General features: G+C 41.3%; 1 protein-coding gene across 13 annotated transcripts in view; it reads left to right on the top strand.

Annotated features, from left to right (window-relative positions):
• fgfr3 (fibroblast growth factor receptor 3) overlaps positions 1–27,471 on the top strand; it is an 81,880-nt gene that overhangs the window by 27,005 nt on the left and 27,404 nt on the right. For 8 of the 13 annotated variants that reach the window (XM_032546970.1, XM_032546973.1, XM_032546969.1 and 5 more), the window contains exons 3-5: positions 6,691–6,954; positions 11,199–11,264; positions 21,726–21,895. In XM_032546970.1, coding sequence (XP_032402861.1) covers positions 6,691–6,954; positions 11,199–11,264; positions 21,726–21,895 — 500 coding nt within the window. The remainder of the gene's footprint in view (positions 1–6,690; positions 6,955–11,198; positions 11,265–21,725; positions 21,896–27,471) is intronic. The other 5 variants (XM_032546976.1, XM_032546975.1, XM_032546974.1 and 2 more) reach the window with 3 other exon arrangements.

The raw sequence follows: 27,471 nt of genomic DNA, 5'->3' as shown, positions 1-27,471 counted from the left end.
TGGTGACAATATGCACGATCCGTAAAGGCAGATCTATTCAGTGTAATTTTATGCTTTGTGCTCTGAACGTTATGCTTTATTATATTATCTTACATTATATTGACAATTCCTAATTGCATTTTCTGAATCCTTTTAAAGAACGTTTGTTGCAGTTTATTTTTGTCAGCTTCAGTTTCTTTTGTTTAGTTTCCATTGGCTGTTCTACTAATAATTACACTGACTGAACAAATTAAAGTTGTTTTCCAAGTATGACCAAGCTACTGAAGCTGCTGGTGTATTTCAGTGAGTTGTACTGGTGCAGAGTTAGCAAATAAATTTGTAATTAAGTACATAAATGTCCTAAACCTCAGATATCTGTTTTGGTAGCGGAAGTGAAAACAGTGGCTGGGTTCATCCCTGAAAAAGACCTTACATCAGAAAATCTGAGGCATCAATTTTAGATGTACAGTTTGATTTTAAACTTTTAAAGTGTATTGTATTGCATTTAGCCACACAAGAGCGTCCGATTCTAATGTATTCCCACCTTGGATCTCCTCAGTACAAACACAGATGGGCCCAGCTGGCCACACAGCTGCAGTTAGGGTTTTTTTTGTTGTTTTTTTTTTCTCGTTCCTACAGGGACTGAAAGTGCCCAGATGCTAATTAGGAATTCCTTTATGCATATTTTCCCCGGACAGAGCAGCGCATTGCATTGTTTCTCAAAGAGCAGCGGCTGGGTTTCAACCCTGCGGCCTCACGCTACCGGATTTTCACCATGAGGCCATCTGGCCCAACGCTCCGCGAGTTGTAGATCTGCCACGGAGCAGTCGAGCGCTCGCAAAATGTGTGGGCCCGTCAAAACCAAAAACACGTTTAATGCACAGCAGCTTTAGTAACCTGCATTTCCAAATTTGGACGACGGACATTTCAGCAAAGACGCATTTCTGTGCTACACCTGAGAAGTTGGGATTCTTTAGAACGTGTTGGGTGTAGCTTTGTTTTGCTGCATTTGTTCAGCTTCTGGCAGCGTGTAAACATCAAAGTTGTGAATGAATATTCTTCATATATGTTTTCCCCAAGATCAAAGCAAAAGATGCACAGATGCATTTCAGCGTCCCGCCTCGCTGCAAACAAATGCTAATTGGATATATTCTGCTCCTAACGCTGTCACGATTGGAAAGTCTTTTCCAGGAAAATGCGTTTTATAAAGAAAACGCATGATGAATACAAAGAATGCTGCTATCTACTCAGAGGGGTTTCACTCCGGTAAGTCCACTACCAGCGCTGACTCTCTGGAGAATTTTATATCTACCTCACAGAGCCCACTTCTCCAAGTTTAAGACCTGAAAATACTCTGCAGCCCTTTTTTCTCAGGTTTCTTTCTCAGACGTACACAAAGGTAGAGAGTCATTCATGCTGGGCTTGAATTTATGTGCTGTGCGCTGTTGCCTCACTGGTTTTTCTCCTCCTGAATGGAGCTTTTTGTTTTAACAAAAAGACGTGTTGTAAATCTGCTTGTCGAAGCCGGAGGCCACTGAACAGCCCCGTTGGTTTATTATTGACCTAGCATCTCTAGCATGGCTAAAGAAAAAGAAGTTTTTTTAATCCTTTAAGCGCTTTGAAGAAACATTTTGAGATTGGGTAAATATTAACTGAGTTAATTCCTCTATGACTTATTGTGTACAACTCCAAAGTATTCGTGCCTCTTGAACTTTTTCACATTTTATCTATTTCCAAGCAACCTCCTACTTGGGATTTATTGGGACTTTACATGATGGTTCATTTCAAACGGACCTGTAATTATAAAGTGGAAAGGAATTAAACTTTTTATGAAAGTATTGTGTACTTACGTACCTCCACCATTTACTTCATTGCTGAACAGCATTCCTCTCCAGTGTAACCTCGCCTGTTTGCAGTTCATTATTCACACACTTGCTGATTTTTCTGTAGAATGTAACTCCAAGTTGTTAATGAAAAATTCACAATTACAGATTTTTTTTCTGATCCATGAGTGGCATTTATTTCTGTACCCCAAAGAGTGGAAATAAGGAAGACCGTAGGTGTTCAACTGTGCATATTAATGCATATTAAGTAGAGCCAGGACTTTACCATTCTAATTTTGATGAATTAATTCCATCTGTTTTTGCCCATTAAATTTTAATGCAATTAATTGCTTTTTGGGGGTTTTTTTACCTGTAAAAGTCCAAAGCCAGAACCTCTGTATTGTGTTTCTGGTACGCCTGAAAATCTGTAACACCCACAAACGATAGCTATCATCAGAAATCATCAGATAGTGTAGTGCCATATGACAAGGTATGAAAACATTAGATATTTAAGGAAAACTGAAGCATTATCGTACTGTGAAGAGATTTGTGGCTTATTCAGAACAAAGATGGGTTTCTACAGATAAAGGCAAAATGAGGAAGGTTTCTGTTAGACAAATTCATCGGATTAAGAGAGCAGCTGTTAAAATGCCCTTACAAAGCAGCAAACAGTTATTTGAAGCTGCTGGAGCCTCTGGAACCTCAAGGTGGAGGATCCTCCAGAGGCTTGAGGTGCATGAAGCTACTATTGGGCCCCTAACCAGAGCTCACAAGCAGAAACGGTCTCAGTGGGCCCAGCCTGACATGAAGATTAACTTTCAAACAGACTTGTTCACTGATGACTGCTGTGCAACCCTGGATGGTCCAGATGGACGCAGTAGTGGATTGGTGGTGGATGGCCACCACATCACAACACGGCTGTGACGTCAGCAAGGAGGTGGTGGAGTCATGCTTTGGGCCGAAATCATGAGGAGAGAATCATTGGTCGAACCCTTCAGAGTCCCTGAAGGTGTGAAAATGACCTCAGCAAAGAATATGGACTTTCTGACTGATCACTTTCTTTCATGGTTCAAAAAAAAGAGCCGTAACTTCAGTAGCAAAATCATCTTCATGCATGACAATGAATGCTGTAAGGAATACCACTGTGTCATTGGCTGCTATAGGCATAAAAGGGGAGAAACTCATGGTGTGGTCACCATCCTCCTCTGACCTCTGACCTCAACCCTATTGAGAACCTTTGGAGTTTCCTCAAGCAGAAGATCTGAGGGTGGAAAGCAGTTCATATCAGAACAGCAGCTCTGGGAAGGTTTTCTGACATCCTGCATGTTTTGATTGAAATAGCTTTTGATTTTAGTACATGTGACCATTTAATGCTGCACATTCAAAGAATGACCGTTTGCAGTTCTTTATAATCCATAAAATGTTTAGAAAATCTGCTGTGCATAATAATTTGGAACAGTGCATTTTGAGTTTTTTATTTTTGAAAAAAATACTGTTCTCATGGAGAGCTTTGTTCAGTAAATTTTGATTTATACTGTAATAGTTTGACTTGAAAATTATACTGACCATCATTTGCATTGGCCATTTAAGAAAATCTGAGAAAATATCACTTGCATAATAATTTGGAACACGGTGTATTTGTAAAAATAACTGAAAAGATTTTACATTTATTTTCTTCCACTTTGCAACTGTGCAATACTTTATGCTTGCCTAACACTTACTGTCTTTTGGTAGTGGCTGCTCAAGGATGTTTTTGTCCTTTCTCCCATTTTTGGGAGTGGGTGTCTTTGCCAACATAAATCACACATTTACCATATTCAGTACTGGTAGGGGGTGATGAGGCATTGGGGGTTGAGGGGGCTCGATGGGTTCAGTGTTTTGTGTGCAAACAGGTGCATGTTGAGTAATTTGTTACAGAAGCTGTCGAAGACATGTGGAAGTATGCATGCATTAGCTGCCTTACAAGTGGCCTTTGTGTACGACAGAACATTCAGCTCAATTGTTGCCATTAAGCCACGTTGATTATTTATGGTCGCCGTATTGTGTATTTGAAATATGAATAAGAGGACACACCTCTGATGAATGAACAAAGCGCCTCAGTGTCGCATCCAAGCGGCTCCGTTTCCTCTAGTCGGCATCCTCAGCGAAGTCGGTAAACATGTTGGTTTTTCCAAGCAGGAATAAATGAGGCTTTCCTCACAGTTCACATCTGTCTGCGCTCTGCCTGATGGGCTGACAGCAGCTTTTCCTGTTTGTAGCCAAACACCATGACTACGTTTCTTTCTTAAACAGGGTTTGGATAAAAAGGAAAGTGAGGGATTTACGCAAATTAGTATGTAAAAAAAAATAATAACAGGAATGTGGGAGTCGGGATAGTTCCGTTCTTCATACCAATGCGAATAATTTAGGAGTGAGCATTTGGCAATGTCTGAAACTTATGCTAAATAGATGCGTGTGGTTTACGTTTGTGTTGTGTTTGTGTCTGTTGAAATCACCTGGAGATGTGCAGGCTGTCAGACTGCTGTGGATGATTTCTGTGACTTTCCAGTCCAGACTCTGGCACATTTCTGTTTGAGAGCCGGGGAACAGAAGACGTAGGCACAGTGCTCACCATATTTCTTTTAGACCTTTCTACAAGGTCACATCCACAGACACAGAGCGTGAAACATCATTATATGGGGTGAAATACACTTTGTCGGAGGGAAACCCCAGATTTATTAGATCAACAGAAGAATTTGCCAGGCCTGTAATGCAGTTCTACTAGCTGTGCTCCAGAAAATAAACTATGATTGTTAACAAGTGGAAAACCCAACTGAGGCTGCATTGGTGAAGCAAACTGTGGGTGTGGCTGACATAATCACACATGGAAGTTCAGCAAGAGGTCACAGGATTTGAGTTAATCAGGTACTTTGCATTTGAATATGCCTTCTGTCTGAAAGCCATATTTAAGATTCAACACCAAAAAAAAAATTTCGTCTTTTACAAAAATCAATCAAGTTTATTTGTGTAGCACATTTCAGCAACATGGCAGTTCAAAGTGCTTTACATTGTGAAAACATTTTAAAAAAATATATACAGTACAGACCAAAGGTTTGGACACACTCATTGAATTCAATGAGAAGGTGTGTCCAAACTTTTGGTCTGTACTGTATATATATCAGTCGACACTTGTGAAAACCAATAACAGATATTACATTTTGTCAAATGTCATTATTAAAATCATCAATACACATCAAATATGTTGGTCAATGTTCTGTTCAGAAGCAAATCTGAACAGGTTTTTAGTCTTGATTTAAAGGAACTCGGTGTTTTGGTTGTTTTGCAGTTTTCTGGAAGTTTGTTCTAGATTTGCGGTGCATAGAAGCTGAATGTTTAAGGTGATTAAATTTTTTTAAATTCAAAAATTAAATTAAATACTGCTGCGAAAGTGTAATTAATATTATTGTAGATATGAGAAACTGACGGTGGCATTTTATTAGATGGACTTTAAATTGCGAAATACGAGCTATTTTTCCATGCAATCGTCAGTCAAATTTAAAGCATACTTTTGAAATATTGCAAGAAAGAAGAAAAAATCACAATTCAAATTAGGCGTGCTTTTATCTACTGGTTTGGAGTGAATCAACTGGGCTGCGCAAAGCATAATGTCATCAGATGTTGACGTTACTGAACTGTCATGTTGGATTTTAGTTTCCTTGCCCACATGCAGGTGCGCACAGAAGAACAGACTTTACTGTTAGGAGGGTTTGTCTTTAATCAGTTTAACGATTGTTCAGGAATCGAGAAGAGAGGACGTCAGAAGGGGAACAAGGGTCCAGGTAGGTTCGGGGGGTCCGGGACAGCAGCGGATCGGAACGGCTTGCGAGACGCGCTCGACCAGCGAAGTTCCAGGCTTGGCTCCGGGAAACATGATCAAGGTCTGTGAGGTAACAGAGAGAAAAGGACAAAATGGCTTGACAATAATTGACATTGACTATGAGAGATCTTAAGGCTGAGTCTGACCAACAAGTGGTAACCATCGAGCGATGACTGGTGGTTCCACCGCTTCTTAAGAAGCCTGCCGCCGGTTACCGGAATCCGCTGCAGGTGCATCAGGCTGTCAAACTCCTCCGCGTAGCTCGTCTCTGAAAAGAACCCTCACTCCAACCTGAATCCTGACATGAACAGGAAGAAAAGTTTGGAAACTAGCATAGACCACACCTTGGAGAGTACACCCCCATGCTGAAGGTTTGATATTTTCAGAGTTTTGTGCCTCTGGTAAGGCATAGAGCCACCAGTATATAGGAAGTACACTACATCGGAACTTATTCGGCAAATGGGTTAGGGTTAAGGTTAGCTAATCCAGATTAGCTGACTTTGTAATTAGGCCCGAGCAGCAAAGCGCTGCGAAGGCCTATTGTATCTGTACTGTTTCTTCTTTTTCTGCCACCCCAAAGAGGCGCCTTTTTGGAGGCTTTATCATATTCAAAAACTCACCAAACTTGGTGGATGCATACAGCGAGTTTCAAATTTACGTATTTTAAGGTCGTTGTTCACCTACTCGCCATGAAACACGAAACTGTTACATATCCTACACAGAAACACACAGAGGCACTAAACTTTCAGTGATTGATCGTCATTGGGTGTCCTACAATACCTTATGGTCAAATGATGACATCACTTAGGCCACGCCCCCTGAGAACAGGAAGTGTCATATTTTACTGTGAACGGTCGATAGCTTCTGCAGTGGCGAGCGGGCTGCGGCTCTGGAAACTGTGCGAGAGCTTCTGCGGTGGCTGGAACCCCCGCGGTGGCCAATAGGCCAGAGCTGCGCTTGGCTGCGAGGGCCGCACGAGGCTGCTCGCAGCTTTAATTTAAACTGCTCTTCTTTGTTCATGTCTGTTTGCAGACTCTGTGTCCAGTGAAACTGCTTTCCTGGAGGACTTTATCTTGGGCATGGGGGACACCCTGGACATGTCGTGCAACCAGAAGGACTCCTTAGAGCCCGTCATCTGGTTCAAAGACGGCATTGGACTCTTGTCAGGCAACCGGACGCGAGTCGGCCAAGGGATGTTACGCATCATCAACGTGTCGTACGAAGACTCGGGCATCTACACGTGCCGACTTGCCCATACCAACACCCTGCTCAACAACTACACCATCAGGGTGACAGGTGAGATATAGGAGGGTGTTCTGAAAACTCACATGTGTTCTGCTTTTCTGTTTGTTTGTCCAGCAAACTGTAGTAACTTCCTACCAAACATCCAGTAATGCTCCATGCTAGCAGCCGAGGTTTAGACCTCTACGCAGATACACTAGAGCATGTTCTGTGCACACGCCTCACACAGACTCTCAGCCACACAGTCAAAGGTGAATTTCATTATCGTGGCTCTGTGGTGAAAGCATAGCGCTAATAAGAGCGCAAGACCAAGAGGAAGTGAGGGTGGGGCCGTGGGCGGCGGCGGTGGGGGTCAGGAGGCTAGCGAGCAGCAGCTTAAAAGTCAGGAGGCGTTTCACCGTAAAACCCGGGACACCAGCTGAGTCTGTTATTGACAACTAATTAGAAAGCAATTAACTTGAAACATTTCAGCATTGAAAACAGATGGGTTGGCAATAAATGCGTGAGTTTCCTCTCTCTCACTTCTCCCTCCTACCTCCTCACAAGCACTCACACACACACACACACCCGGGTGTGTTTGGTTACAAACTGGAGAGGATGCAATCAATTCCAGCGCTAATCGGAGGTGGATAACTTCTCCTTTATGTCCAAAGTATCTGTTCCAGACTCTGAATATGCACCACTGTCCTCATCACTGATGTCTGAGCTAGAGTGTCTGGCATAATATTTTTTTCCTTAACTAAATTTCTCAAGTAAAATAAAATAAGCACATTTGCTTCCAGCTCCGCTCAGCATGCTTCAGGGATTAAGATCATAGTTGATGCAATTTTATTGCATTCTTTAATGAAGTGAATAATTTTAACGCTCCTGTGCCTGCACAAACCACCTTAGAAGTTTGACATTGAACAGCATGAGGCGACAATATCCTGTTTTCCCCTGCAGTGCAGGTGGTTCTCCTCCCTCTACTTTAAACACTGCGCCTTTGGTTTATCTGAAAACACACATTGTACTATTGTGTTGGTCCTCAAATATTTGAGTTAGGTGCAGATAGCTAAGAGCTAGGAGTGCACTGCTACCTTCTGCCTATGAGAAAAGATAAACAGTGTTGGGTTCATGGAAATAAGATCAGACGTTAGCAGACTTTTTGAGAAAACTGAGCGCATTCACACCAGCCCTGTTTAAATCCGCTTCAATCGAACTCTAGTTCTTTTGCCCAGGAAGTCCGTTTGTGGAGTTTGTTTGTTTGTGGAGGTGTGAATGTTCAATCAAACTCTGAAGTGGACCAAAAAAGTGAACTCTGGTCCATCTAAAAACCTAGTTCTCGCTTTGATTGAAGTGAACTCTGTTGCGGTTCCTCGGTAGATGGCTTCAAGAGTAGGAAGCAGACTACAGCACAGGACATTCTGGGTAAGTACGACCAAAACAAAAGTTTGCTAGTGGGAGAAAGGGCACGTGGCTATTTACCAAAGACAAAAGAGAAATCCTACAACCTCTAAAATCTGATGCCACTCCATTTCTGCTGCCATTTCGTGAAGGTAGAAGTTGAGCTTGGTATCTTCTTCGGGGGTTTTCGTGTTGGTCTCAGTGGTTTCTGGTGCAAGGAGGGGAACAGGTTTTTCAAATATTTGTTTGGTTTAACACAGTGCAGTGTGAAAAGGAAAATGTAACTAAATATTCAATTTCGGTTCGCAGTGGAACCAATTCTACTGAACTATCAGGTATAAAAACATGCTAGAAATCAGCATCTTTTGGTCTTAAAAGTCACGAGCAGTTGTATAACAATCTTCAATTCGGTTAGGAATAACCCAGTATATGTTTAACAAGTCATGTTATTTTTAATTTTTGTTCAAACTCTTTAAAAAAAAACTAGACATAGTTCTTAGTTTAGCATCAATATTAAGCTCTGAAATGTATGCTAACATTACATTATTTTCCAATACAGGTAAGGAAATTAGTAAAAACAGAATATACATTCAAAAATCTCTAATTATCAGTGATTATAGAGATAGTTAGTTTTCACACTTTTACTTAACATGTTTTCCCCAGACGGTGACTAGCTGATTAGCACTGACACTGACTAGCAGTTTTGTTCGGCAAGAGGTCTACTAAACTTCTGTCACTACAGAACTTTCTTTGGCATCGCGTTCAAAGGACTTCAAACTATTGGAACGACATGACAGAAAATCTTAGCAATTTTAGGCTTTTGCAACTTATTAATACCTTGTTATATCCTGAGACTGGTCACTGACTCCATCTGTCAACCTTAAGTCTTTCCCATTATTCACGGAGGATGTGTGTGACTACCTCGGCTGGTGTGAAAGACGTCAAAAACATTTTTAAAACACTAAGTCAAGCATATCATCAGACAATTTTCCCCAATCCATTATCGGCTATATTTGGCATCCCTCCAGACCTGGGCCTTTCACGTTCTTCGAAACAGGCCCTAGCCTTCACCACCCTTCTGGCTCGAAGACTTATTCTACTTAGATGGAAACTAAACGTCCCCCCGTCTCATGACCACTGGGCCAGAGAAGTTCTTTACAACCTGAAACTGGAAAAACTCAGATTTTCACTTAAGGGTTCCACCAGTAAATTTATGGAGACTCGGAGACCTTTCCTATCTGTAGGGGGTACCATGACTTTGCTACCTGATTCAGAAGGAAATTAAATTATCTGTAGGCCTTCTCATCGATATCCAATTCTTTTGTTTTTAACTGATAGGTATTCTTTGTCTTATAATTTATTTATTTATTTTTATTTTATTTTTCTCTTTATTTGTATATTTGTGTAATTTACTAGTACGAACGTATAAATATACATTTATTTACTTAGTATTATTTTTTCTTTATTTCTTTTTCTGCCTCCTTTGGAAAGTGTATGGATGGATGTGTGTGTGTGTGTGCGTGGGTGTGTGTGTGTATGTCGTGTTGCTAGAAGCTGTTGCAGGGACTGGATCTCTGCTGACTGTTTGTCTTGTGCTTAGACCTGGACGGGGTGGGTTGGGTTCTGGGAGAAATCAGCTTGAACTTCCTCTTCTCTCTATCTATAACTACCGTGTTTTCATTGTACAAATGTTTGATGTACAGTACAGACCAAAAGTTTGGACACACAGTTGTGTCCAAACTTTTGGTCTGTACTGTATGTCAAGCTGTAAAATTCAATAAAGAAAGTTGGGAAAAAAAAAAGATGTCAAAAACTTGCCTTAAAGTGACTTTTTTGTGGAAAGTGATGTTTACAATTTTTGATTGATCAAATTTGCCACCAGACACATTGAAGCAGTTAAAAAAAACAAAATATTTGACCATGTTACACATTTCTTAGACAGAAGTCTGAAAACTGCCGATTGAAAGGTTTTTCGGATGAGTATGCTAGTTTTTTTTGGGGGGGGGTTGTTTTTTCCCTCAACATACCCAATGCTTGCTACGTCTATCAAGCACACACACATCCCACAGATTATTCGCCATGTTTCCTTTACTAAACCTTTTCATGTCTGCTCACATACATTATGCCATTTGGAATATGATTAACTTGTTTTCAGCTATAATCCCCATCTTTTTGCTGCTACTCCTCGGTGAGTATTTTTAGGACGCCTTCTATCTGCTGAGTCGTACCGCAGCAGTGCGGAGTCGTTGGGCTCAGGTGTCAAATAATAGAAACAAAAACCTGCTAGTCAGGAGTTTGAGGAGCAGTTTTAGCTCACCGGGGCCGTCGAGGTAACAGCTGGCTCTCATTAACCAGATCTGAGGATCTGAACTGGAAAAATCCAAGGTCACATGGAAAATAGTAACCATGCTGTTGGCAAAAAATAATAAAGTTTAAAAAAAAAAAGGCACAGCAAATCTAAACAGAATCTATGGCTGCAAAATAATTAGTCTGACAGGGAGAGTTTGTAGCAGAAAGTGTATGTTGCAACCATGGCTAGAGAAGTGTGTGTGTGGATCCACTCGTAGAAGCGTGGGACTGCAGCACTAACGACCCCCGGATTCCTATCGTCTACGGAAATGTTTAGGTTGTAATATCAGCAGAACTGTAGCCTCATTCAGAACTTTCTCAATGAGCAGCCAGCTGCAGCGTGCATTCATGCATCTCTGGATCTGGATTTAGGAACATTTGCACCATCGTACGTGTTTATGGCCACACACCATTTAATCTCCAATTCACACACATTTCTGGGGTGTAGACGTGATCGGTGAATTGTTTGTGTGTTTAGGTAACGGTCCAAAGCACGTAGGAATTGTTGAGTCAAAGGTTTATGTAATCCGTGTCATTCTGAAGCTCCCGTGTTTCTGATTTTTCAGATTCTCTGTCATCTGGTGATGATGAAGACTATGATGAAGATCCAGAAGATGCAGGTAATGGAAATGGTGAATTATTTTCTACTCTTCTGTTTAATACATTTGTAGCAATAGCTGGTGTAGTGTAGATGTTTTTTATGGTCACAAATGTCAAACATTTTGGGTTTGAGAAGACTCTTTTTTTTTTTTTTTTTGTTTGACGTGAAATAACCGTTAAAGAAGTTTTGATAATTCGGGTTCACAATTGTGAATGTATTTCTTGTCCAGGCAGAATCTAAATAATGGTGACAAACTGAAAACGTTCCATTATTTGATCTCTTTCAAAACAAATTGTAATGTGTCAGTTCTGTTTAAATAGCTGTTCGTATTATCAGAGGTGCAGGAAAAATAATGTTTCTCTAGAAAAATTCCTGGGATCTATTTAGTGCTGGGAATTCTGAATCGACTCCAAATGCTCAAAATTGGTTTTTAAATACATTCAAGTTGTACGTTTTTACCGCTCCTAAGATTTCACCCAAGATTTCATAAAAAGTTGTGTGTCATTCCAACGTGTTGAATTCACAGCTCTTATGTAAAATCACTGACTACCATTTAAAAAAAGACGTGCATAGTTAGCCTTGGCTGAATTATGAATTATATCTCATGCAACTGTTTACATCAGTCGCTGCCATAATTTTTAATGATTTATGTGAACAAGCTTATTCACATGTGATTTGAATTTCGTCTGTTTTTCTTAATGGAAACACCGCAGTTACAAAATTGTGGTGTTGTTTCTTACATTAGCCAAATAGACACACAGATTTGCGCTCATTTCTTATGGAAATGCAGCTATTAAGACTTACATCTTTACTTATTATTTGTTTATTCCATTATACAGTATTTCAGGACCTACATACCTAATTAGTTTCTTTTGTGCGGGAGCAAGGTCGTGTATAGTGAAAGTTTTTTTCTGGTCCATGACTTGTCTGTTAGTTGAGTTTTATCATTATGTGGCTTTAATAATCTCTAACTATCTTGCTGGGCTCATATAAACCTTTAGCCCACAGCACTTAGCTAAATACCACCGGCGCACAGATCAAAAAGCTCCGAGGTTTTCCAGCAGGTAACAGCCCTCTAAGTGCTCTGCCGGGACGAGAGCTGATTTGGCATTCAGGAGCACGCCGGGTTCAGGTGTAGGGTAACAAAGAACAATGAAGGACGGCTTGTGCCGACTTCGCAGACTTCACACGCTCTGTTCTGTCAGCCAGCATGGCTGCAGAGAGACTGAGAGCGTCTCCCCCGCTCTGACAGCCCTCTACCAGCCAGGCGACACACTGCGCTGCCTTTATCGTACCATATGGAGGGAGACAGCGGGAAGGTGAGGCGCAGACAGGTGTAGGGGACTCAGAAGAGGGAATTGACTTTATGGAAATACTGTGAAGGATCAGAGGCAGACAGAGAAATAAAGAGAGACAGGAAGTAGGAAGGAGAGAGACAGCAGGCAAAAGTAAGACATGAGTGGATCGGTGCATTGTTGACCGTGGGTGTAGGTCAAAATGGGAATATTTTATCTGACCTTTTCATACTGAATAACAACTGGAAAACAACCCACTGCTTGAAAAATGAATGAGATTGATGCTAGAAGCGAAAACATGGAACTGTTCTGATGACAGAGCAAAAGGCAGACAGCGATCTGAAATCAGATTTCCATTCCAGGCCTTTCAGACCTCCTGACGACACCGTCACACACGAATCAAACTAAAACAGCAAGACTGTGACGTTAAGAAAAGCCTGTGTGCCTCATGGTCGTCATTAATGATTTATACAACCTATCGTCTTTTAATTATAATCATTATATGGGGAGAGACAGATGTTGATGGAGCAAGGGAAGCTTCTGTTAGAAAAAGTCTTAACATTTCATTGTTTCTGGAAAGATGGAGCATTGCCATGTAGAATTATACAGTAGATGCTGTAATTCTACATGATAGGTATAGTTTTCTTTGGCTATTCCAATTATAGCTGATTGAAATTTTTCTTTAAAAATCAAGACAATGTAAGAACAACAAAATATTTGAAGTCTTGCTCTCATGCAGCCTGAACCAAACTCAGCCATATCTCAGCTACAGCAGGACAATAAATCATAACATATATCGCAATATTGATATATAACACTATCAAAAGATGATGTTCAATATATGGACTATTCATTGAACTCTGATTCAGAACCGTACTGCATTCTGGGGGATGTAGGCAGAGGAAAGACTTTAGCCCCTCACCCTCTCAAGGCCAGTCAAGCAAGCTTGGTGGCATCAACTCATTCACTCACTCTTTTGTTACTTAGCAACCACTTGTTGAGTTTCAGGTTTTGCCGCTGTGCCTCCTAACTACTGAAAAATAAGAAGTAATGGTGTGGAGAAAAATGAGAGAAATTTCACATATTTTTAAAACAAAAAACTAATCAAGAATGATCAAAATCGACAGATAAGAAAAGCTTATATATATCCTGGCACATTTTTTCAGCCATATCGTTCAGCCCTAGTCTCAACATGTTTGCTCTGTTTTTGTACATTCAATGTTTGTCATTCAGTCACCAATTCCACTCCAAAGTGCGTTATCAGCTTATTATGTTGACAACCTGCTGATCAACCCCAAAATGTGTCAAACACTTTCTTTGTTCAGACTTTAATTTAAAAAGCTGAATTTGTTTAGGTGCTCTCATTTTATGAAGACAGGACAGTCCGTCAACATGCAGCGTCTGGGTGAAAATATTTCATCTTTTCAGTCTGATCTCACTGAACCAGAAGCCTTTATCCCCAAAGCCCTGCAGAAACCCTCCTGTCATTGTCTCTCTGCCACATGTCTGACTGGATAAGAGGAACACCTTCAGTGTTAAACCTGAACATGTTGAATGCACAGCCTTTGCTTAGCAGGAAAAGCCTGGACCGTGTTCCAAGCGGACATAAGTGGCAGCAAAGGCAACAGCTTTCGGCAGACATCCTGCACTCCGGTAAATACCCTCTGACTGCCAGACTTAATCTCTGGGTGTAAGTCTACCTCATGACATACGAGGCTCCAATTTCCCGGCCAAAAGGAGAGGGATTAACTCAGAAACATTAAACCCCTATCACAGCTTAATGTCCGTTAAGCCACTGCTAATTAGCAGGGCTGCAGCAGGAAGGAGCCATGTGACGAGCCACACGGCCAGCCGGAGAGTCCCTAATGGTGAGTGGAAGAACATCCACACACAGAGAGGACTCTACTAGGGATGTGACTCATTAACACACCTGGTGGAAGAATTTGTAGGAAGACATTCTGAAGATTTGACTTTGTAAACTTAGTTCCGTGTGAATGTCTTCAACCAAATGAGGAGGTCGCTGCATCAGAAAATACAGCTAAAAAGAAACCGATAAGGAACTGAGGTTAACAACAGCAGCGGCCTCCAAACTTATTCATACCCCCTATTGCTTTTATTTTACCATTGATATTAGAAACCTTTTTTTCAAGGGAGTCCCGGCCAAGAGGCAGCAACAAATGCAACTCAAAAAATGACACAGTTAAAAGAAAATGTCAAGCTATAAAAACCGGTACATGTCATTAGTTTGGATGCAGAATGACTAAATGAGATGAATTCAGTCAGTCTCAGAGTTTCTTGTAGCAAGTTCCAGGAAGAGGGAGCAGAGTGAACAAAAGACTCTTTACCTTGGAAGCACAAGAGAAAAAAAGAAGCAGCAAATGGTTATGAGCGAAAAGCACAAGAGTCAACATTTCTTAGTGCAAATGGAGTGCAAATATAGGCTGGCATGAGTTCAAGTTAAAATGTATCGAGCTGAAAACACAAATGTCAATGTGTTTTTATTGTGAACATTTTGTAATGACGTAACCCAGTCATGCAGAATTGTCGAGGAAGAAAATACGAGTTGGAAGTATTGCTTGGTCGAACTGGTTGGGTGGTTTCAGGGGGATTTTCACTCATGCAGATCAAAAATGTAAATTAATCAAATAATTTTAAAAAAGTAAACAATCCAAATGAACAGAATTTCATGGAAAGAATTTCTAGTCAATGAAAAATTGTTAAGGCAGTGGTTTCAAACTGCAATCCTCGAGGGCCAGAGTCCTGCAACTTTTAGATGTGTCCCTCATCCAACACACTTTAGTTGAATGGCTAAACTGCCTCACTAGCATGCAGTCGAGCTCTGCTAACAGACTAATATTGGATCCAGATGAGATGAATCAGAGAGACATCTAAAAGTTGCAGGACACTGGCCCTTGGGGACTGGAGTATGAGACCACCGTGGTTAGATGATCTGTTTTGATGGTCTCGGGATCGGCTGTCTGCTCAGTGCAGACGATGCGGTTCTGTTGGCTTCATCAAACCGTGATCTCCTGCCTTCATTGAATCGGTTCACAGCCGAACGTGAAGCGGCCTGGGATGAAAATTGGCACCTCCGATTCTTAAGCTATAAGAGGGTACAGTACCATCTCTGGGTTGCAGATGAAGTCGTATCCCAAGTGGAGGAGGGCAAGTATCTCGGGGTTCTTGTTCACAAATGAGTGGGAAGACAACAGACAAATTTGTGCAAGCTGAATTGAAAGGCAAAGCTCTGGACTTACTGGTCGGTCTACGATCCGACCCTCTTCTATGGTCACAAGCTCCAGGTAGTGACCGAAAGAACGAGATTACGTACACAAGCGTGTAAAATGAGTTTCCTCCATAGGGTGTCTGGGCTGTCCCATGAGTTGAGAAGCTCAGTTATCTCTACCTCTTTCTTTCAGGAAATTACCTTTTTATATAGTCTGTATACTTCAGATAACAGTGAATCAATTACTAAATTAGTTGCAGATTATTTCAATGATCGATTAATCACGATTAATCACGATTAATTTGATTAATCGTTTCAGCTTTACTTAGCAGATTAAGACTCAATGTTTCCATATGTACTGGTTCTTCTTCCACCCTTTGAAGCCGTGAAATGCCTCAGTGGTTGACGCATCTCAAAGTGACTAATGTAAGCGTTCAGTTATCTTCCAGTCTCTCACAGTGAACAGGACATCTGAAAGTGAGTTTTTTTTTCTTGAGTGGACAAGCAGTGCCCACTCTCTTAGCTTGTGGTGAGTAAAAAGTGGGATGTACGTTTGTGTGTGTTGGAGGGTGGAATGTTAACAGAGCCTAATCTGTGCTCCGGAGCCATGCAGCCTCCGTATTTACCCTGGCAGGAGAGCAGAGAGCCGGACCCCGGGCCACTCAACGCGGCTCCACAGCCGCCATTCTTCCAGCTCTGTTTTCCTTCGGTCCCCACAGACCCTCCGGCGCAGTGCACCTTCAAAGGGCCCCAGTGTAATCTGTAATGAAATCTGCCTGTGTGCTCACAGGCGTCAGCGAGGGCAAATTATACAATTACGCAATTAAAACACCCTCTTCGACTTCACCCGGTGCGGCGTGTCAGCACCGGCGGGCCTCGCGCCCCGGCCGCCGGCCACCCTCCACATCCTGCCCCGTCTAATTGCCGCCACGCTCAAGCCTGGTAGACAGAAGTAATGCAGTCACGCAGCACAGAGCCAGAAGACAGAGGGAATGTGAAGACACGGAAGCAGGGGTTTGGGGTTGGAGAGGGTAGAGCAGTGGGAACAGCAGGGCTTAAAGGAAAACGGCCACAGAGAGCATAACCCTGCTGGGGCTGTACACTCCACTAACCTCTGTAGTTTATTTCTACTCATGTAAAAACGGCTCATCTGCACGTGGAGCAGCATTAGAAGAAAAAACAAAAGATCGGTTCTAACTAACCTCTTCACGCCTTTTGATGTCGTTCAAATTACATATTAATATCTGTATCAGTCCCAATATTGAAAAGAATTTTAGATCAGGTATCGGTGACAATGTTCCCAGTATATAAGGGCAGATCTGTTTAGTCTAATACTATGCGTTGTGCTCTGAGTGATGTCATGCGTTTTATATATATATATATATATACTGTATATATTACATTATATTTTATATTATAAAATGTAATTCTATTACATTTTATACATTATGAAAGCAATATTTGCACTTTTTGAACTATTTGAAAGAGGGTTTGTTACAGTTTATTTTAATATAATTGACCAAAATAGTCAATCTGTTGTTTTTGTCAATTTATTATTTATTTTCCATCAGCTGTTTTACTCCTGATTACACTGACTGAACAAATGAAAGTTGTTTTTCCATGTTTGACCAAGCTAGTGAAGCTGCTGGTAGTAAAGTGTGTTGTTCTGGGGCAGAGTTGGCAAATACACTTGTAATTCAGCGCATTTATGTTTGCATCTGAAAAAAGAAATGTTTTAAATCTATCCAGCTGTTTTTCTGTATCAAATTGTATCGGCCGATACTAAACCTTAGATATCTGCGTCGGTATCAGAAGTGAGAAAAGTGAATCGATGCATCCCTCACAAACATGGACGTTTTTATTTACATTTTATTTGATAAACCAACAGAAACTCAAGCACAAATTCGGGAGGAAAAAGATGTATAGCTTTTCTTTTTTTTTTTTACGTTGCTATTTGTCCCCACATAATGATTCTGCCATCCTTATTTTTCAACACAGGGAGTTTACCATTGTTTTAAAAGCAGTGTTTTGATCATGTATTTTTATACAGAAGAAACTGAAATATTTCTGAACTTTCCTGTCAAATCAGAGCAATATGGCCCTGTAATGGAGCAGTAACTCCTTGCTCCTCCCACTGACTGGCCTTTCTTCCTTCTGTGTTCAGTGACTTCCTCCATCACGCTTTGGAATAAGTTATCAAACACGCTGGAAGCCAGTAGTGTAGTTTTAGGCACTGGGAGCCTTTTCCCCACTCCGCAGCTGTCAAGTGGACACATCTCTGCAGTGGCATGGCTGAATCATTCTGTTGCAGTGGAAGAGTTTCCACTACAGCAAATATCCAGGCAGGAAAGGGTTCTGTGGACCATGTGCCTCTTTGGAGGTGCCACCCCCCTATGAAAATCCCGCCTCTGCTGAGGAAATACCATCCTGCCAATTAGACATGGGATAGAATTCCTGTGTGTGGCAGAGCACATGGAGCTGGACTGCAGTTTGAAAGAAAAGTCATATTGCAATCAGAACAGATACTGCCTGCTGCTTTTAAAGTGAAGGAAGGCTTTATGTTTTTGGAATGAATCTAAGTTCAGAGAAATTACCGTATACTATATTGGTGTAGTGATAGGATTTATAGCTCCAACTGTCGTCTCTTCTGTTCACTTTTATTTTTATATTTTTGCTTCTTTCATGTATAGATGCCGTAATCACTATGCTGTGACCAATTTCTCATGTTTAGTCTTTGCCGATTTCATCCGATTCTGAATTAAACACAATCAGAAAAATATAAGAATCACAGAAATTTGTTTTCTTGCCTCCCGGCATTTGTCATTAATTATTTATATCGGCAGCAGAGATGAACCAAGACCTAGGTTTGTAGGCAAACCAGAGTTTGCTTTTTTGGTCCACATCAGAGTTCGATTACAGGTTCACACTTCCCGAAACGAGCTGGATTTTCTAGAGAACCCTTAATCATCAGTCCTGGACTGTTCGGTGACACTCAGAGGTTGGAAGCATTTCAGGATAACAGAGAACCGCTTTCCTTTTATCAGGTGAAACTTTTGCTCTCTCGTTCACTCTAAATGAACAGTTCATTTAGAGTGAACTGTTCAAAGAGGCACCAATCAGTCGGAAAGAGATTCAAATCAGATAATTCACTTCTCAAATATTGAAAAATCAGATTCTACCCTCTCAATTTTATTAAATGCATCAAAAATAAGAAGTAAAAGACAAAGAACTCTAAAAATGCATCAGCTTCTTTGATGCATTTTATTAACTTTATTAAAAATTAAATAAATCCTACGAATGTATGCATTTAATGCAAAAATAAGGACCACCTTGTCAAAACTATCACCTATTAGATCTGACCGCACATTTTTGTATGCATTAGTCCAAGATTGATCACAATCACAACCAGCAGGTCAAACTTTTACAGGAAATAGTAAGCTAAAAACATAAGAGGTAGCTTTGAAGTTTCTGTGCTCAGTACCATCATAAGCACCAATTGATGTTGCTGTCAACGTGACCTGGAAGCTCTTTGTGATGGTGTGTTCAATGAACTGAAAAAGATCTGTTTTAAGACTTCCATTTATCGGTCATCGAGGCCTGCTCAAGCTGGAAATCTGACAGTTGAGGTAACACCGGTCAAATTCTTGGTCCACCTCTACAGTTTTTATTGTCTGTATATCAGAGCAAGATATTGTTTGGGAAGAATCCTCGCAGATGTTGTATTTGGACTGGAATTCGATTACAATAAGGGACATCTCAATGACTGAACAAGATGTTAGAAGAGAAAAAACCACCAAACTTGGGTAGGAAACCATGGTGACTCCTCCAACTTATTGAGTCCCCGTCTATTCTGGGGTTGGAGACATCATTGTGGCTGAGGGACCAACAGCAGGAAAGTGTTTTCAGGCTCGGATGAGTTCAGAAGCAGAAGGACCACACATTGGGAAAGCGACTGTTTAAAAACCTGTGTGTGGGGGTGTGCGTGTGTGTGTGTTACTTTTCTTTTTTTGGACTGAGTGTGTGTGTGTGGCTTACTGCAATGCCAAGAAAACAATGTGTTCAGACTCCTTAGAGGGTTGTCCCACCCCGAGAGGGAGTGACGAGTCGCTAACGCTACAGGGAGATCGGGGGGCGAGCGGGGGAGTCAGGAAGTTTCAGAGTTTCTTCATTTGGAGGTGAAGATTGTGTGCAAGTGCTTGAATGTGGGGAGAGTGTTTGTCTTTGCAAGCTGAGGACGGTGGAAGTCTGCGCTCCACGCACACCCGCTCAATTACTGTCTGTCTGATAGGTTTTTAGGAACCTTCTGTTTGCTTTCTCAGAGGATACGTCTGCGTCTCTCAGCACTGAATATCTCCCTCAGTCTGGTTGCAATTACTCTGTGAAGCCGATGCCAGTGTTTGAAAGCAGGAGCCAAAACACTGTGTGTCAGAAATGCATCAGAACACCGCAGGCATCGTGATAAAAGCACATGTAGCAGATCTGACGCCGAGATTGTAATTCGGCAGTGATTGACGTCCCACCTGAAGTAAGAAAGCATTACTTCAGCTGTTGCAGGGTGGAGGGCTGGGGGGTTCGGATTACTTTTTAATTATTATCTCATCCATGCCTGATGGAGCACACACACGGACAGAAGTCCTGGCATTCAGATGATAATTAGCTCCTCTCTCTCCTCCGGAGTTTGGAAAAGTAAAAGAGACATCTGATGACCGGTCAGCCACCTCCCCAGCTTTTGTCCAGGGAAACGCACACACAGAGACCACTAAAGAGAGTGAGCGTACCATGCCTCAGTGCTCTCACCCTCCTCATCCTCACAGATGGGACAAAGAGCTCGTCTGACTGGCTGCACTCCCTTTGTCCAGCGTCTCCTCAATACAACTCAATAAATCGACCCTGACAGGTTTTCAAACTCCCAAGATCGTGCAATTCAGATGAACCCTTGCATTGTTTCGGAGGCGAAGGAGATGATAAGTTTTGTTCGGACCGTCGGAGAGCTTCAGGCGCCGCTTCTAATGCTTTTTCAATTTCTGTCAAGCCGTGTTTTTCTCTGCGACGCTGTTATGAACTGAACAACATCGCTTTGTAAACCAAGCGGGGCTTGAAATTGGATGAAAACAAGATTGAGTTAGAACTCAATCCTGTTTTGAACACCTGCGGACCAAAGGCTCCGCAGGTGCCTGTAAGCTTCCAACAGTAACATATGACCGTTTTCCATACTGAGCCACAGGTCAGTCATATTGGAAGGTAGAGCGTTTGCTCTATCACATTAAATCCCAATAAAATACTTTGAAGTTTGTATTTGTATGTTTGGCCATTGTCATCCTACACAATTCCGCTGGATTCCCATCTCTAAGTTGTTTACAGCGCACACAATTGCCAGTAAACTTCATCAAGTTGGCGTATTACATATGTCACGACTAAACGTTGGTGATTGAGTAAAATCGTTGCAGACTTTGACAGAATCCACGCCTCCAGGAAACAATCGTTTCTCAATAGCCGATGGTCCAGTTTCTCTGGACGAAGCGACGCTCAGAACAATTGACTGGTTTCCCCTAGGCTATGTGTGACTACTTTTGCACAAATATGTGTCCACATTTGCAAAAGTAAAGCCGAAACTTAGAAGTGCCAACTCATGTTTCCTGCTCTTTACATTGTTGTGTCGGAGGATCTTTTGGAATCCAGAATCTCCCATTTGTTTCTGGCAGAGTGCATAACTCATCCAAGCTGCATCACTTTCAGAACAGGGCAGGAGAGCAAGCTTTCCCCTCTGCACCATCTTTTTGCAATTATAGTAACATGTATGTGTACATTCCCAAAGGGTCTTTCCTCAAAATGTTACATGATCTAAGAATCCTAAAGAAAACAGGAGCAGAAAATGACCACTGGGCCCGTTTAGCATTTTTCTCTTAAGTCCTTTCAGCTCTGTGGGAATTCCTTTATTGTCTGTAACAAGATTTTGTGTTTGGACCCACAGAAGCTCCTTTTTGGACCAAGCCCGAACGGATGGACAAGAAGCTCCTGGCCGTCCCCGCAGCCAACACCGTCAAGTTCCGCTGCGCCGCCGCCGGAATCCCGATGCCAACCATCCACTGGCTCAAGAACGGCAAGGAGTTCAAGGGCGAGCAGAGAATGGGAGGCATCAAGGTGAGAGGAAGAGCATGTTGACACCTAAAAGGGTAGAGGAGTTCAGGAGATTTTTAGATTCAAACCTTCACACTCAGAACTCTGCCAGCCGGAGGTCGCAATCTCCACCCCTTAAGGTGCTGCCAGAGTGTCCCGTAGCAAGGCATGTTAATCCCCCTGGGAGGATAGCTCCGCCGCTGTCCATCCATCCATAGGGTTAGTGCCGGGATTGGTCCTTGACGTGAGTTTCCCTAATTAAAGGAGCGTAAACCTTGAGTGGTGAAAGAATGCCGTGCCCGGCGGATCTTCTCACGGTGTATAAATGTCGTGAAAGACGCCACGGAGGCATACTCTACCAACTAACGACCAAAATAAGTTTAATAGTGGTGGTGGTGGGGGGTCTAACTGCAGTCCTGAAACCAGACACATGCATGCTCGCATGATAGTCCAGCGCTGATGGTGAAGCGCTGCAGCAAACAGCTGCTGTGTTCACTTTTGTCATCAGACTCACTTGAAGCTGAGCTCTCTGTCACAGCCTTAGGTTTGTTTAGCTAATAACTAATAACCAAATATGTACGGTAATATTGGAACTCACTGGTATTCAGTTTGAAAAGTCCTGCCAGACATATTCAATTGGTCAGAGTTACTCTTACCTTGCTCTGTATTGAATAATCTTTACAGCAGATTGTGATCGTTGGAGACATTATTTGATCACCTGTGAAAATAATACTGTAATAGGATCTTTTTTTATCTTGTTTTACACCAAATAATTCTGTATTTTGAAGAATATCATAGGAAAACTGGCACTAAAACATCACTTTGTGGTTGTAGATTAGCGTCTTCTAATGTCTCAGCAGAGAAGCACTGAAACATATTTCTTCCCAAGTGGAACTTTGGCCTTTAAAGAGTTAAATGTAATGAGATCCTGCAGCTATTAACAGTTTACAGAGATTTCCAACATCTGCTCCCAGCAGACCAACAGCAGTTGTCTCTCTCGCTCTGTCCCCACTCTCTGTTCTTCTGTCTATCTATCCCCCCCCCACCAACCCGCACAGATTCACACACACCTGTCAGCAGCCCTCAGGACACCCTAACTTGGACTGAAGTGGCTCCCCGACAGCAGCTTTTAGCGTCTGTAGTGTACATGATGATTTGCTGATGATATGGTTGGTTCCACGTTGTTAGCAGCAGATTAATCCCCAACTGACTGCTCAGAGAACAACATATTTATTCCACCTGTTTGTCCGATCTTCAACTTCTTCATTAAACTCCTGTGAAAGTCCTTCTTTGGGAAGAATTTACATCAGTTCTACTTAAAAAAAATATTTGAGTATTTCTTGTGAATTAAGAACAATTTGCATTAATTACCTTTTTTTTTTTTTTTTTTTTAGTAACAACCTTGTAATACCTCCCCTGCTCCAACAGGTGGTGATAACTTGGAAATGACATCCAAATTCTAGTTTGATTCTGAAAAGCCTAAACGGTTCTAGTCTAAAGATTTTTCCAAAAGAAATTGCACCTTATGCTTTTTTTTTTTTCTCTTGCTAACATTAGCATATTAACACATTTAATTACTGACTTACCTACTATTCTATCTGGTATATTAAAGCTGCTTTACTTCTCCTTAGCCGTAATTAAAATGTAGATCTTGAGGGGTGATTGATGCCTTATTAAGATGCTCCTCTCTTATTGAACATGGCAGAAAAAGTGGAGCATCTTCCTTTATGTCTGTGTTGGTTAATGAAGACGTTCTCCCATGTGTCTTTATTGAGTAATATTCACGTGCCCCACCCCTCCCTTCTGTCCCAGAACTGTTTTAGGATCCAGTTAGTGATCACCATGCAGGCAGTGTTTGCCCTCGCAGAAGTGAAGGGAGAGGTCATGGCACTGGGTGACATACCAGTGTGACACGGTCAGGCTTCGGGGTCGTCAGGCGTAACAGCTTTAACCCATCCAAATTTCAGACCTCTGACCACATCACCGCCTCATTAATATCTTTATTTTCTCTGAATTTTAGTGTCTTTGATATTAACAGCACTTGATTTTTCTTGTCATCCAAAATGTTATTTTTTTCATGTTTCTACTGCACAGCTCATTATACTGTGACGTAATATTTAAACAAACATCTCGTCTGTTGTCTCTAGACCTAAAGTCTAATTCAAAGAAATTGAAATAAAAAATGGTTGGTTAACATTATTTATTTTTTGTTTAATCTTCCAGCCTTTTACAAATCAAAGTTGTTAACCAAAAAGTCCAAAAATATTTCTTTTCGAAACTTTTTTAAATATAAATTTATGCTGATTAAAAATTGTTTCAATAATTATCAGTGAAACCATATTTTTACAAAAACAAATCCTGATTCAGTCCCTCCTCCCCCAATTTACTGTAGTACTTCTAAATAAAAACCACCAATTATATTCAGAAGTCACCTAATTAGTAAATATTATCAATCTGTGTGTAATTTGATTTCTACGGAAGCATTTAACTGCCAGAGTTTGGAAATAAATTCGGGAGCAGTCCCTCATTTAAAAGAGAAAACTTTCTTGTCATAATGAGATGCAAAACACATTATACAGAGATTCATATCTCGTTAAAATCAAAATATCTTCCCTTTTAAATATGAAAGATCGTTACCATTAAAACATTAACACTTCTTGGGATTTTTAGAAGCCGTCTCGAGGAAACCAGGTGTCTTTTACCTTTTAACAAGTCGCCGTCTGTCAGAAGAGCCTGTTTTTTAAATACCTGGTAAAAACGAGAAAGTTTCTCATTATAACGATGAGCTTTGCATATCGTCATAACGAGAACGTTTTCTCTCTTTGACTCAAGAAATTCTCTTGAATTTCTTTCTGAGCTCTGCCAGCTAGACGCTTCCATAGCTTTCAATTACGGAAATGGAATGAATAAACACAGAAATAAACACATGAAATATTTCAAACAAATCGGCTCCAGATTGAATTGTCTCCACGTCAGCGTGAGCGATGGACAGATGCGGACAACGTTCCGTCACCCCGTATCACCCCGTCTTCCATGTGGAGGTGATGGGTTCATGTGGGGGGCGGGGCCTCAGCTCTGTCATCCCAACAATGACATTCTAAAGACTCTATTCCCATCAGGGTCCTGAGGGTGAAGCCATCTTCCTGCTGCCTCCATTCTGACTTGACAACATCATCTTGGTACTGACAGCCATGTGTAATTTTAGCTGAATGAATCTCAGCCATGCTGGTTTTGAGGATCGCTTTGCTCTTCACGTGAGGCGCGTGTTTAAGGAGCAGCTAACCGACCCGTGGCGTAGTTCTAATCATTGTCCCAGTTCTATTTGACTTATTTCTAGCTCCATCAGGCGGTTGGGCCTGCTTTGAACAATCTAACTTTTTTGATGCGAGTCCATCAGACGGTTATCTAGCAGGCATAATTTCAGTCAGATAGCGGCTCGCTCACTGCCAGATTGTCAGCTTCATTGTGAGACTAAATGGCTGTGAATGCATGGCACAGCAATAACAGCACCTCTTGAAAAGAAGCCATCTACAATTACTATTTAAAGAAATTTGAATTAATATGAGTTACAACAACATTTAACTTCCCTTTGTGATCAAAGTATTTTTGAATTTGAAAATATTTGAAAAGAAAATGTACTTTAAGAAATATTGGGAAAGTTTAGTCAATGAAAACAACATCTAAACAAAAAAAAAAAAAAACAGAAAACGTAGAAACTTCGTACCCAGACTATGTTTTTTCAGCTGCAATGTTCAAAGACAAAAACAGGAGATGGTTAAAAAGCTGCTGACAAAGCCTTTATGGGTGAAGTTGGACAGATCAGCTGGAAGCTATACATTTTTTTTTAGAAAAATGCTGACAATGTTGTTGTCAAATGGTTATTTTCCGGTTTAATAAGCAAGTATAACTTCAGAATAATCAGTTGTTTCTCATCCAACAGGTCCACGTTTTGCTCTGAAGCATACATCTTATTATTTGTCTCCCACTCTCAGCGTCTCCCACTCTTTTGAGACATCTAAGTGAATTTCAGGCACTTTCAGGGACTATAGAAAACTAAACGGTAAATTACATAAAGTTGTTAATAAGATGTGTACGTCATTTATTAAAACTCAGATTCCATCTCCTTTCTGCTTCCCAGACAACTGTGGAGCTCTCCAAGGCCAGGGCCTGAAGGTCAAAGTTTAACCCTCTATTGAGCTGTCAGATGGACATGGCAGGAGATAGGCGTGCCATCAGCCCATTCAGCCACCTTTTCTCTTCCAACACATAAAGCTGTTGTTTGGCAGAAGCGGGGGTTTCATTGTGTTGTTTTTTTTTCTTCTTCTTCCATCCAGAATTTTCACCCTCTGTTTTGACAGCTTTCCAAAGCAGGGGCTTTTAATCTGCCTCCACTGTTACTTTTTAAGACTTTAAGCACTTCAAAATCCTCCCGTTTCCACTACAGTTTTTAGCACAGCCTCCACTAGAATTTCTACGCTTGTGAGATTATTTTTAGACCCCTGTTTTCTTTCCCCCTCAACTCCTCATCTAATTTTAGACCTCCCGTAGCCACAACGCTCACTCTCCTCACCTGTTTTTTTTTTTTTATTAAAACATTCTATGGCTTTGAAAGGCAGGACTCGCCGTTAGCGGGGTTTGATTGTGTCGCTTTCACACATCCCGTTTTACGACCTCATCCTCGTTGATGCAAGTGTCAAGCTGAGCCAAAGTCAGGCATCAGACGAACAAAACTTTCCCGGTTTTAATAGCGAGCCCTGAAGGGCCGCGTCTTCCTGCTTCCGCCCTCTCTGCGGGTCAAATTAGACGGTAGCGCGGATCCGGGCCGCTGGTCCGCTCTGACACACTCATAAATTCTGCTAACTGGCCCCCACTTGTTCTGACAGGGCTATTTTGCGAGGTGAAGACAGAGGGTTTGGACTATAAAGGGGAACGGCGCTTCCTGTGTTTTCTCACACAACTACTGCATCACCAAAAAATTTCTATTTCTCAATTTGTTTTCTATTTGAACGTCCATCAAGGATAATTCACTTTGTCTGTTGATGTACATGAAATAGCCAGCTGCTGCGATGAGCTAAACAAAGTGTACTTCTGTGTCTTCCCTCTGTACCGGAAACAACAATATCTTTGTCTCAGGATGCACAAATTCACTTCTTTCCACTTCTGATACCGATACCTATTTGAGGTTTAGTGTCGGCCAATCACATACAGGAAAACAGCTCAACTGAACTGATTACAAATGTTTCTTTTTTTTTAAAGAGAGACGTTAATGTACTGGATTACAAATGTATCTTGTAACTCTACACCAGTACAGCTCATTGAAATACACCAATAGCTTTTCCATGTATCTTCGTCAAACATGGAAAAAACAACTTTAATTTGTTCAGTCAGTGTAATTAGGAGTAGAATAGCCAATGGAAAATAAATAATAAAGAAACTGAAACTGATTAAAATAATAAGTTGACTAGTTTGGTCAAACAGGTAAAAATTAAGCTGCAACAAACATTCTTTCAAATTGTTCAGAAAGTGCAATTAGGAATTCTAAAAACAACATAAATAATAAACCAGGACGTTGCTCAGAGCACAAAGCATAGAATTAGAAT

Source organism: Xiphophorus hellerii, chromosome 19 (assembly GCF_003331165.1).
Source record: "Xiphophorus hellerii strain 12219 chromosome 19, Xiphophorus_hellerii-4.1, whole genome shotgun sequence".
Taxonomy (NCBI): domain Eukaryota; kingdom Metazoa; phylum Chordata; class Actinopteri; order Cyprinodontiformes; family Poeciliidae; genus Xiphophorus; species Xiphophorus hellerii.
The sequence above is the reverse complement of the archived record's forward strand: the minus strand, read 5'-3'. Positions and strand labels throughout refer to the sequence as shown.